This window comes from Canis lupus, chromosome 16, assembly GCF_048164855.1.
Source record: "Canis lupus baileyi chromosome 16, mCanLup2.hap1, whole genome shotgun sequence".
Lineage (NCBI taxonomy): Eukaryota > Metazoa > Chordata > Mammalia > Carnivora > Canidae > Canis > Canis lupus.
In genome coordinates, this window is record NC_132853.1 from 58,343,700 (window position 1) to 58,356,102 (window position 12,403).

The following is a 12,403-nucleotide window of genomic DNA, read 5'->3' on the forward strand; positions in this document are numbered from 1 at the left end:
CTCTCCCTCCCGCCTTCGCCTGCCCCTGCGTCCGGCCGCGTGGCCAGGCCCTCCAGCTTTGGGAGTTCAGGCACCAGAAGTGACTTTCACAGACCCTGCACCAATGCCCGATTTCCTCCTGAGAGGTTCGAGATCGCTCCCTTCTCACCTCCTGGGGTTTTTTTTTTTTTTTTTTTTTTTACATTACTAAGCATTATGTAGGTGATGCATGATTGCATTGAAAATGAGAACAGTCTAGATAAGAGGAGGGAAGCAAGGGTCACTCCGAAGCAGGTGAGTGGAGCAGGTGCTTCGGCGTGGAGCCGGTGAGTGTCTGCGTGGATGCGCAGGTGGCTCCCCGCGTGTGCGGGCGGCTCCCAGAGGCCTTTCCATGCACGGGCCTGATCATAAACAAGCTCACGCTGGGTCTCTTCAGAATCCAGTCCGGGGCCCGAGGGCTCTGGGGGAGGCCGCTCACCCCCGCACTGGGCTCGGGGGTGCGATGTGAGATAACGACCCTGAAGAGCAGGAAGGGTCTTCGGAAACAGTGGCTTCGAAGCCATGCGGGGAGCGGAGGCTGGGGGAGGGCACGTGTGGGTGACCCCAAGGGCACCGGGGTCTTCGTGCTCCTCCGTTGGAGGCCGCGGTCCCGAGCCCGAGGGGCTGTCAGGCCCAGCCTGTGGCACCTGCATGTTGGATGCCAGTTGTGGACATGGCAGCAGGAGCAGAGGGGGACCTGGCGGGGCTCGGCCACGGGCACACGGTGGCCAGGGAGGGAAGACGACAGGTGAGTGCCAAGCGGGGCGTGACGGGGCCGGGGCGGGCCGAGGTACGGCGGGGCCCCGCGGGCCGGGACGCCAGGGCTGGCGCGGACACCGGGCACTTGCCGGGCCCCAAGGCCAGGAACGGGAGCCTGGGGCAGGGCTGGGAGGGCGCCGCGCCCTTGGGTGACGCACCTTATTGAGGGACTTGTAGGGGTCGGGGTCCGTGAAGCTGAACGGGGCCTCTCGCCGGAACTTCTCCCTGAACTCGTGCTGCTTGAGCTGCCGGAGAAGCGCTGGGTCACCCCCGCCCTGGGCTCCGGCGCGGCCACCTGGAGGGGCCCCCAACCCCGGGGCTGCGCTACCTCGAACTGCTGGCACTTCCGCCTCAGGATGTTGACCTCGTTGGCCTGCAGCGGCGCCACGTTCTGCTTCACCTGGATGGCCAGCTTCTTGGTGTTGGTCCACTGCTCCGGCAGCTCCTGCGGGGACGCACAGGGACCCTTCCCTTGTCCGTTCTTTAAAGAACTTTCTGTCATGAAGTATTACGACTCGCAGGGAGTCGCAAGACTAGCACACGGGGTCCCGTGTGGCCCCCGACAGCGTCCCCAGGGCGGTGCCTTCTGCAGCTGCCGCTGGACCCCTGAACCGGGAAACCCGCCTCGGCATGTCTCTGTGAACCAGACGGCAAATTGTCCGTTTTCACCCTGTTTTAACCTGATTCCTGTGCACCTGTATGCGTGTGTTTGCGTATGTTAGATGTCCATGTTGTACACGCATGTTTGTGCAGTGTGCGCGTGCACATTAGTATGGTATGCACACATACCTGCACATGCATGTGTCGTGTGTGTAGGATTGTAAGATGTTCATGTGCGTGTGCATGTGCAGGTGTCTTATCGCACGTACACATTTGTGTGTGTGCATGCACACGTGCATACACGAGTAGCACACCCATGTACTTGCACGTGCATCTGTCATGTGTGTATGATTGTAATGTGTGTGAAGGTGTTGTATGCATGTGCAGGTGTATCACACGTACATGTTTGTGTGTGTTTCTTTTTAAGTTCTCCACGTTTGAGCAGATATTGGACTTTTGATCATAAAATATTTTGAAGAAAAAGAATCCCAGCCCATGAATTCTTCTCCCACAAAAGATTCGTGTTTCCCTCTCCTCTACCATCAGCTAACCTTCTGTGGGCGGCGGTACCTCTCAAGGCCCATTTCACACCAGTCGCCCCTGGGCCGGGCCACGCACACTTCGCATCCGCACCATCCGCTGGCCCCTGGGCAGAGTGACAGGGCGGCCACCAGCCCCGTGACAGGCTGCAAACTCTGCTGTCTCCAAAGTAGGGCCCCGGGCAGTGCCTCCCGCCCCTCTGCCCCCACCCCACACCACCGCCACCCCGTCTGCCCCAGGGTCCCGGCCCAGATCCAGAGCAGGGCGGAGAGCAGAGAAAGGGGGTGGTGGGCGGGGGCTTCAGGACCCTGCGTTAGCTGTGACGGGCGGGCAAAGGCAGCCTGGAGCCCTCGTCCTGCCCAGCTTGCTTGGTCAGCCTGCCACTCGGACCTTCCGGTCGGGGAGTTCCCGCAGCAGCCGGCCCCTGCCCGGCCCAGGGCCTCCACTGATCCTGCTCCCTGTCCCGGTCCCCTGCACCCCGGGTGGGCCCGTCCTCGGGCCATGGGATGTGAAGGCCTTGGTAATCCAACAATTCAATGGTGGAACCACTGGCTCGCTGTCCCTTCCTTTGCAGGAACCTGCACCCCTGCTGCGAGGGGGCCCCCAGCACTGGGCGCCCCCTCCACCTCCCGGCACTGGGCTGCTTCCTGCCCCCCACCCTGGACTGCATCCCACTGTCCCCCAACCGTGGGCTGCTTCCCCCAACCTTCCCTGGAAGGTTCCCAGGCACTGAGCTGACTTCCCTCCACCTTCCCTGGGTGCCCCCCTCCACCCCCCCCACTGGGCTACTCCCTTCTCCCCTGCCCCGCCTGCCCTGGATGGCATTCCCCTGCCTCCCAACACTAGGCTGCTCCCTGACCCCCACCCCCTGGATGGCAGCCCCCACCATCCCCCAACACTGGGTTGCTCCCATACTCCCCACCCCCTGGATAACACCTCCCTCCGTCCCCCCAACACTGGGCTGCTCCCCACCCCCACCCCCTGGATGGCACCCCCATTGTCCCCCAACATTGGGCTGCTCCCCACCCCCACCCCCTGGATGGCACCCCCACCGTCTCCCAACACTGGGCTGCTCCCCGCCCCTGCCCTGGACGGCGTGGCGCCGGCTGCTGCCCACCTGCAGCTTCAGGTGTGTCTCCTCCGGGATCTCCTCCCCATAGGTCTTAAGCAGCTCGATGGTTTGCTTCAGGGGCTCGAACATGTTGTCGGTGGCCACCTGCCTCTCCTTGACCTTCATCAGATGCCCCATCACCTCCACGAGACCGTCGTAATCCCCTTCCTTGAGGGTCTTGGTTAAGCCCGTCCTGGTGACTTTCATGAAGGCTTCTAGGTCGGCCAGGCTGTGGAGCAAGAGGCCCTGGTGAGGGTGTCACCCTCTCTGGTGGGGGCGCGTGGTGAGGCAGCCCTGGTCGGGGGAGGCGGCCGGCACGGGGGCTCCCCGGTTACGCTGCGGGGCCCTGCCGAGCAAGGGAGAGCTCCCGTCCGCCTCAGGACCCCTGCTCTTGACCCCGGCCCTAGGGCCCCAGCTCCACCCACTGGCCTCCCCGCCGGCACTCCCCGGGGCCCGTGCCCCCACGGCCCCGACCGCGCAGTCACTGGCCCACGGGCGACATGTCGGGCTGCCTTGCCACCGCCGGGACCCCAGGCATGGAGATGCTCGACGAGCAGGTGTCCCACTCACAGCCAGGTGACCCCTGCCCCCTGGGACCTACTCTCCATGCGGGGCAGGGGGCTGCTGGCCTCTACACCTGGCCTTCACCCCCAGGCCTGCCCGGGAGGAGCGCCCCACCGACACCATGAAGGCCTGTTCTCCGGCTCTCCTCGGCCGAGGTCAAGGTCAGGGTGGCAGCAGGAAGGGCCACGTCCCGGCACCCACCTGCTGATGACGTGGTTGCTCAGGTGTCGCTTGAACATGAAGCTCCAGCGCTTGATGGTGTTGAGGAGCACCTGCTTGAAGGGGCGACAGTCGCACTGAAGCCAACCGTTGAACACCTTGGTGTTCTCACACCTGGACACTTCCTCGTACAGCTTCTCGTAGGAATTGATCTGGAAAACAGAGCCGCTGCTCACCGTCAGGCGGCGGGGACCCCCACGCCCCAGCAGCCCATCCCCAGCTCCGGCAATCTGAAGAATAGGCCAGAAGCTCGAGGTGACCGCGGTCAGGGTGATGCCGGGGCTCCTCACGCTCTGCCAGCTGCCCCCCCCCCGGCGGCGTCTCCCTGCGGGTGGGTGGCTCCTGCTCACAGGCGCCTCTCCCCCCGTGCGTGGGGAGGGGGGTGTGCGTGCGAGGTACTTGTCTTCTTGTGTCCTATCTGTCCGACGCTCGGGCACCCGGGGCCTTGCTGCCCCTGGTGGGACGGCCTCTCCCAGGGCTGGGAGAGAGACCCCCCGGGGGCCTGCCTTTCATCCACAGACTAACCCCGAGCCTGCTCCCCAACTACCCTGTCCTAATCCCCCAGGGCCCGGGACCAGGCAGCGAGGGGCCACCCCTACACCCAGGAGCCCACCGACAGGATTCCCACTAGCTGGTCCTTCCTTTCCCGTGGAAACCACAATGCGGGCTGTGGATCCCGCCTTCCTGCCCCTCTGTCCCTCTGTCCCTCTGCCCCGGGACCGACCCTGGGCCATCCCCCTAGGCCCCGTGGGGACGTGGTGTGCCCCCTCCTCCTGGACCCTGGGAGTCCCAAGCTCTCTCCCATGGCAGTCCCTTGCCCTGCTGGGAGGCACCAGACCAGAATAATGATAAAACCCACATTTAAAAACCACATCCCCAAGGTTTGAATCGAGCCCAGGGAGCTCCCCCGCCCCCCGGGAAGCCCGCACACGCACCTGCTGCTGGAACTGGGCCAGGTTGGGCGGCGTCTTAGGGACAGCCTCTTGGGCGCGGTGGTCCAAGTCCTCGGGGGCGACCGCGCGCCCGTAGACCAGGAAGTGCTTCATGAACTCCTGGGGGTCGTCCGTCCAGAGGTAGGAGAACCTCTCGAAGGAGTCCTGGTACTCCTCGGCCTCCTTCATGGCGCTGATGACCAGGTTGGACATCTCCTCCCGCATCTCTATAAGGTCCGTCATGTCCTCCAGGTCTGCCTGCGAGGGGGCAGGGGAGAGGCACGCAGGTGAGCCAGCGTCTTGCCTGGGGAACCGGCTTCGACCCGAGCTCTGCACCCCGGAGGGCGGCTCTCTGCCCCGCGGAGGCGCTGCTAACCTCTCAAGGTGGAAAACCGAGCCATTTGCCGCTTTGCCGGGCTCTCCCGTGAGATTATCTGGGAGGTGGCTTTGGCCCCGCCGACCCCGGGGTGGCTCGCACACCGACTCGCTCGTGTGGGAGTAACTTAGAACCTGCTGTGTGCATGCAAAGGGGTGGGCACTGGCCACGTGGAGGGTGGCGGTCCAGGCATGGGGCCAGACGTTCCTCAAACAGTCACTGATGCCAAGCTTTGCTTTAACGTGTAGCTGGCGGGAGGTCGGGGAGTGTTCCCCGAGGAACCATTGTCCTGGGAACCCCTGGACTGGTGCGCAAAGAGCAAGAGAAGCAGCAAAGCACATGCAAAGGCCCTGCGCTGGGAGGGAGCAGGTGCTCGAGGACCTCAGGGAAGCTGCTGTGAGCGGCTAGAGCAGGGAACAGGGAAGGCCTGATCTGGACAGAATCTTGAATTTTGAGCCACAGAAAACCCGACCCAAGTTGGTTTATGCAACAAGGCAACTCAATGACTCATGAAACTGGAGAGTCTCGAGGTGTGGGGGCGTGTGTGTTAATTATGGCTTTTATTTTCTGTATCTTAAGCTGCCTTGATGTCTTAAAAGCTCGTGCTGGCTGGGGAGACCCTGCCCGTCTGGGGACTAGCCCATCCTGAAGGAGAGAAGGGCCCCGAAGGGCACATACCCTTCACCTGCACACCAGCCCGCCCTGGGTCTACATCCCCACCCCACCTCCCGGCAGGTGACCCTGGAGCCCAGAGTTGCCGACATTGATGCCAACTGGCTAGTCCTCAGCTGTTTCCCCTGCTGGTCCTGCCTTTCCTGTGGATGCCCGCCCCCACCTCGGTGAAAGGCTCGGGCCTGGGCGTTCCCTTCACCGCACCCCTGCACCTGCCGTGACCCCTGTGGCCCTGCCCTGCTTGCCAGGCCTCTTGATCCTATGGGAGCAGCAGTAACTTCTCTCCTGATGGCACTGGCTCTCCACACTGGCACCAGTCACCTCCACAGATTAAGACCCCACAGACACAAACGAGACCGGAGAAGGGGGCCGTGCGCACAGGCTGGGGTACGGCCTGGTCAGCGGACCCTTCTGCTTAGCTCTAACCTCCTCCACGTGTGTCTTCACCAGCAGGTGCAGGAGCTCCGGACACCGGAGCACACCGGGTCCCACGTCCATCCCTGAGCTGATCTCTGGTGACAAGCTCTATTCTGGACCCTGGAACGCTTGGTCGAGGCACATCCCCTTTGTGTGGCCACGAAGTCCTCAAGCCATTGCCTTTGCCTGACGCCGTCTGCCTGGAAATCCCTTCCCACCCTTTAAGACCCAAACTCAGCTCCTCTGGGAAGCGGTCCTTGACGCTGGGGCATATTTCCTCTGTGCACTCAGCTCATCACGTGTGTGTACAAACACACATGCACACACGTGTGCACATGTACCTTCTTCCCTGAGAGCACAGAGCCTCCTGCTGTAAGTACTGATTGCAAATAATTCATGCCTGTTATCACAAACCTCAAGCAGCGCAGAAGTGTTTGAAATAAAAACCCCTGCCACCCCCTTGTCCCTGCCAGCTCCCTCCTCACCCCCATCCTGTTTCCAGACGTGAGCAGTCCTCACGGTTAGGAGCGTATCTAGAGAAAGTCAGATTTCTGTTCGTTTCAATGAATGAAACCGTCTTCTAAACGTCGTTCTCCGACTTGATGGACACTCAATAACCTGCCGCCAGCCCTTCCCACCCCTGTCTCGTCCAGATGCCCCCGGATGGATGGGCCGGAGGCTGCTGAACGCTCCCCTGCTGGATGGCACTTCGGTCCCTTCCAGTTTTTGTTTCACTCTTGCACAAACCATGCCCTGGCACACACGCCTCCTCAGGCCTCCCTTCTGGGGAGGCAGCCCTTCCTACGCCTTCCGGGTCCGAGGATCTGCTCTGTGTTTTGCTGAGGTTGTTTACTGCGTCCACGGTACCTGGACGCACAAGCCAGCGAAGGCCCATTTGCCAAAATGCCCGCGTGCCGAGGGGACCACACCTTGAACTTGTAGAAGCAAGCGCGATGCCAGGGACGGGGGGTAAGAGCGCACCCTCGCCATCCGGCTGGGGCGGGGGCGCGTCCACGGGAAAGAAAACCATGCCGACCAGGGAGGAGCCCCTCTGGGGAGGGGAACGCAGCCTCTCATCCTGGGGACCTCGTCACACATCACACGCTCGGAACCATCAGCACGTAAAATGTAAGTGACCGGGCGCCGCTGAGTTGGGAAGAAGCCGCAACAAGGGAGCCACCACCCATGTGGCGCGGGCCCCGACTCACCTTGTAGCTCACCCGGCCCTTGGCCAGCCGGGGGATGAGCTTGGCTGCATTGTAGATGTCGTTGATCAGGCCCTCGATCAGCCTCAGGAAGCCATGGTCCGCGCCCACCTCCAGGGACGGATGGAAGACCAGCCCTTCCTCGCTCAGCTCCATGCAGACCTCAAACAGCGGCGCGACGCTCTCCTGAAACAGGCCGGCCCGGGGTCAACGCCCTGAGTTCGGTGGAAGCCCTCCCAGGGCCCTGATGTTGTCTCGGGGGACCCCAGGGCCTCCCCGCACTGCCCCAGGGGACCCCTGAGCAAGCTTCAGGGAACCGCGCTCATGCCACAGGGCCCAGAGCAGGCCGGGCACTTGGCCCCCAGGTTCCCGGGTACATGAAATGAGGATCATGGTTTTATAGAACAGAGCCCCGGGGTTGCTGTGAGGACTCAGCGCGTGGGAGGCGCAGGGGTGCCGGCCGGCTCACCCCCAGGCGTGGGCAGCCCCGCCGCGAGCCATGGGGTCACGGCTGCTCCGGAGAGCACCACCCTCACATCCACGGTGCTAGGCGGCTCCCCCACGAGCATCTTGGCCCCGTGACTCATTGACAGGAAGACAATTTCGCCTTAAAAGATGAAATAACCGGTCGACGACCAGTCTGGTTCCGTGTCTCCACTGACGAAGTTCTCGGAGGTGCCGGCGATGAGGACCGGGTTATATCAATCCCAGCTCGCCCTCGTGGTGGACGATGGCGGGTCACAGCTAGGTGTGTGGGCTCGACGGACAAGACCGGGTGCAGCCGGGTTGCACGTGAGACGATCCTGGGAGCTGAGCATGCGTCGGCCACCATGCAACAAGCCTCGGTGACAGAAGCGTGACGGCGTCAGCCTTCTCTCGTTATTTCCCATAGAACGTTGGGTGTCGGTGGACGTACACATGACAATATGCCAGGGAGGAACGTGTGGACGCGGTCATGGCACAGTATCGGGCTCAGTTACCAATTTGCACTCTAGCATTTGGAAAACGGACACTTCTCTTCATGAAAGAAGAAATTGATATTAATTTTTTCATGTTTCATCGTGATCTTTTTAATGTCTCTCTCTTATGTTTTATTTTCATGGCAAAATTGCCTTGCAGGCCAATTAGTTGAGCCCCTAAAATGGCTGGAGCTGAACAGGAAGCAGGCTGGCTTTCGCTGTGCTCCAGAAAGGACAAACGCTCACGTCCACGGGAGGATCCCATTCGTAAAGCAGGTGCTCACTGTAACCCTGTCTGTCCCTGGAGCCCCCTCGCGAGGCTGCGAGGCTGAGGGTGCCCGCCTCATTTGTCAGGTGACCTGGGGGAGGTTAGCCTAACACACCGGTGATCCTCAAAGTATGGGCCGAGGCCCACAAGTGGCCACGAGATCCACTCCACAGCTGCTCATCTTCCAAACATAGTCCCATGACGGCCCTGTGGGCGGTTGACTCGAGAACCCACTGGTTTTCTCTGTGACCAAAAGGGATGGTGTTTCCTAGTGGCCAAGTGAACTGCTAACTGGTACAGAAGATCAATGGTCCAAAAAAAAAAAAAAAAAAAGGAAGGTCAATGGTCACAAACTCAGATGCCCAGCCTTTTCTAAAGCCTCTCACTCAGGGGTCTGCTCCTGCTGCTGGGCCACTTGCAGATATGGGGACTCTCCGGGATTTTTGGGAGAATGACATTTTGTCATCAGGACATCCGTCATGTTTTGATTGCCACCGATTAACTACTAATGACTTAACTTGCTGACACTTCGCATCATTGTGGGCTGCTTGGTGAACCTTATAGTCGGTAGTAATGATGACTTTCATCCGTAGAATTTCGGGTCTGTGCTCATCTGGTGTCACGTGAGCTGGGCTCAGACATGAATCATCCATCCTCTGCAGCTTGTACAAGGGCATCCTGCTGTCCTCCCCACCATCTTTCCTGCGGGTGCGCTAGGTGGGATGGGGGACCTTTGATCTTCTCCTACTGGCAGTATTCAAAATCATTTGGGAATTATCGTAATGGGAAAGACACGGGGGGGGGGGGATGAGGCCCCACCCCCATGGAAAATGCTGGAGAATGCCAGGATGAAATTAACCAGCACAGCCTCTTTGCTGACCACGCTGAACACTTCCACGGACCCCTCGGAGGGCCGAGTAGGTTAGTAGCTGATGCTGCTGATGGGAGGGTACCCCTGCCCCATCTACTTGAGTAGCGAACACTGCCCCGGGGCAACAAGGTAGGACCGTTAGGTATCCTATAGCCTATTTATGGAACGGCAGATTTAAGGTGACCTGAAGTTCTGAGTGCTGGGACCTAAAGAGGGTCCTGGGATACAGGACTTTCAGTTTTAAAACCAAGGCAGGTAGTTCACCTTCTGCAGGTTCTAACGGCTGTTTATTTGTAACAGGATAGCCTGGTCTTTCATCAGGGAACTGTAAACTATAGATTCCAAGGGAGACCTTATAACACCGTTTTTATAGCACAAATCTATGAGTATCTTATACTTATAACTCACATCCAGGACCATGTTGTCTATGAAGTAATTCAGAGATTTGTGGATGAAATGGTCATACTCGTCCAGGACCATGTTGTCGACATAGTTGACATAGTCTTTCCAGGACTGGCTGGTCGTATCTGCTCTGAAGAGTTCAGCATTTTCCTGCAAATAGGACCACACGGCTGGCTGCCATTTCACGGGCTCACCCGTTCACTCTTTAACCAGCTCTCTTGGCAACTCTGGGACGCTCTTGTCCCTGTTCCCCTACTCCAGACACACAGAACTGCTTTTTTGCTTCTCGAATCTGCCAGATGCTTTCCTGCATTAGGGTCTTTGCATAGGCTTCTCCCTCCCATTCTGGCCACATCTAGCTTCTTCTAGGTTTCAGCCCAGATGTCACCTCCCCACAAAGGAAAGCCCTTCTTCACTACCTCCCATTCATCTCAGATTTGACTTCTGTCCCTGCTTCTCACCTGTATTCCCTCTAGCAATCCATTATTTGTGCCTACCATGGCATGGATGACAACCCTGAATGCCTTTATGTATGTGTGTCTAGTCTGTATCTCCTCTTGATGCCAAGCCATATGAGGATAGGGGTTGATTGTCCTTTTCACTATTGTGCCTTACGCATACAGCAGGATGCCTGGGACAAAGCAGGAGCTAGGGAATGGATGGATAGGTGGTTGGCATGTTGAGTGGATGGATGGGTGGATGGATGGGTGGATGGATGGGTGAATGAATTTGTAGATAGGAGGACAGATGGATGGATGAGTGGATAGATGTGTGGATGGATGGATGGATGGATGGATGGATGGATGGATGGATGGATGGATGATATGTGGATGGGAGGATAGATAAATCTTTAAGACACTGAGGTGCCATAGGGAACAAAACGATGACTATGACCCAGTTCACACCCTCAAGCAATTATGTTCTAAGAGGGGAAAGAAGACACAGACCTAAATAACTTCAGTGTAAGGTAGAAAGAAATGGTTCAAATGACTATCGTATGCATAGAAGACTCTGGCAACTATGACAACAAAGCCTTGTCGGCTTGCTGGTCTCCACTTCTCCTAGGTTCCTGCCCGCTGCTGCCCTGGCTCTCCGCCTGTCTTGTTGCTGCGCTGTGAACCCTTCCCCTACCCTGGCCAACACCCATTTCCAACACATCTGAGAGTGTTGCAGATTAATTGGTTAATTCTTCCAAGTCATGTTTGCAGTTTAACATCTTAATTTAGGAGACCTTCTGGCACCACAGCAGAGGGGAAAGGAAGAGGATCTGAGAACGAGATAAAATATTTTGGTCCAGTCAAGTCACTCCATTAGGCTAATGACCTTCCAAGCAATGGCTTGACCATGAGAACAGCCAACCATAGACCCTCCACCCAGTGGGGCCCACAGGCTGTCTGGGGTGATGATCCATCATTTAAGTCCATATCCATGATTTTGTACCAAGCACTGGGAAACCCCCAGAAAACTGAAAATATCTTGAGCTCAAGGGAGAATTTTCTCTTTTTCAGGCCAATGCAGAGCTCCACCTTTTACATTTGCCTCAGAAATAAGCTAACCTGCGAGCTAGAAAGAAACAGCTGCCAAGTGAGGAAGGCATGAGAACCCCCACACTGGCAGGAACCCAGGCGGTGCTTCCAGGGGCGCCTGGTGACCATCTTGCCTCCTCCCTCAGAACGAGGCAGCACGTCCCTCAGAGTGAGGCCCACGGCTGTTGAGACTGTGGGCAGAAAGGGACAACCTATGCTCTCGGGAGTGCAACGTGTGTGCTTGCACAGCACCCTGATTTAAACGTGTTGGTACCCATGCACCACGTACACACGTTCGTTCCACATTCCTCCTCACGCTCATGATGGGAGACCCTGAAGGACACCGGGTACACACTCAGTGCCCGCCTCACACAGTGCTTCTCAGGGAAACAAGACGTGTTGACCTCGTACAAAGATGTCACTTGTCCGTACTGCTCTGTGCAGGGTAGGGGGTGCCGACCCCTTAGCACAGAGGGGGGCGGGACTCATTGCAAGAGGAACCTGGCTAACAAGTGTACGTTTAGGATAGTCTGCTTCTTGAAAATAAGACTCCCAGACTAGAGATCGTAGCCTTCTATGACTCTAACGTCATTCTTATGGCATCTCTGGCTCTCCCTCTTCTACCAAGAGTGAGCGGCCTGTCGGAGGCCCCTCTGGCTGAGTCCTCACCGCGACCATGGCTTGGATCTTCAGGCCAGCGTCCTTGACCGCAGCGTAGCGCTTGTTAGAATTGACCACCCTCCCCTCCAAGTCCAGCAGGGCTTCCTTCTTATTGTCCTTCCTCTCAAACATCGGGTTGGCAGACCAGTCCTGTCAGGAAAAGGGGGGAGTGAGGAAAACAAACACTGGGGGGGAAAATGCCTGTGGTCTCCCGGCTTCGCCCCATGCTCGTCAGTATGAATGTCCTTGTCCCTCAGAGAGGCCTGGGAGCCCCTGAGGGATTGCCAGGCACCTCCAAACCAGT

At 58.6% G+C, this 12,403-nt stretch overlaps 1 protein-coding gene across 2 annotated transcripts in view; it reads right to left on the reverse strand.

Annotated features, from left to right (window-relative positions):
• DNAH17 (dynein axonemal heavy chain 17) overlaps positions 1–12,403 on the reverse strand; it is a 96,033-nt gene that overhangs the window by 58,326 nt on the left and 25,304 nt on the right. For both annotated transcript variants that reach the window (XM_072781800.1, XM_072781801.1), the window contains exons 17-24: positions 12,109–12,249; positions 9,920–10,063; positions 7,417–7,599; positions 4,747–5,001; positions 3,794–3,963; positions 3,035–3,257; positions 1,106–1,222; positions 936–1,022 (exon numbers count right to left, since the gene is read on the reverse strand). In XM_072781800.1, the coding sequence (XP_072637901.1) occupies positions 936–1,022; positions 1,106–1,222; positions 3,035–3,257; positions 3,794–3,963; positions 4,747–5,001; positions 7,417–7,599; positions 9,920–10,063; positions 12,109–12,249 (1,320 nt within the window). The remainder of the gene's footprint in view (positions 1–935; positions 1,023–1,105; positions 1,223–3,034; positions 3,258–3,793; positions 3,964–4,746; positions 5,002–7,416; positions 7,600–9,919; positions 10,064–12,108; positions 12,250–12,403) is intronic.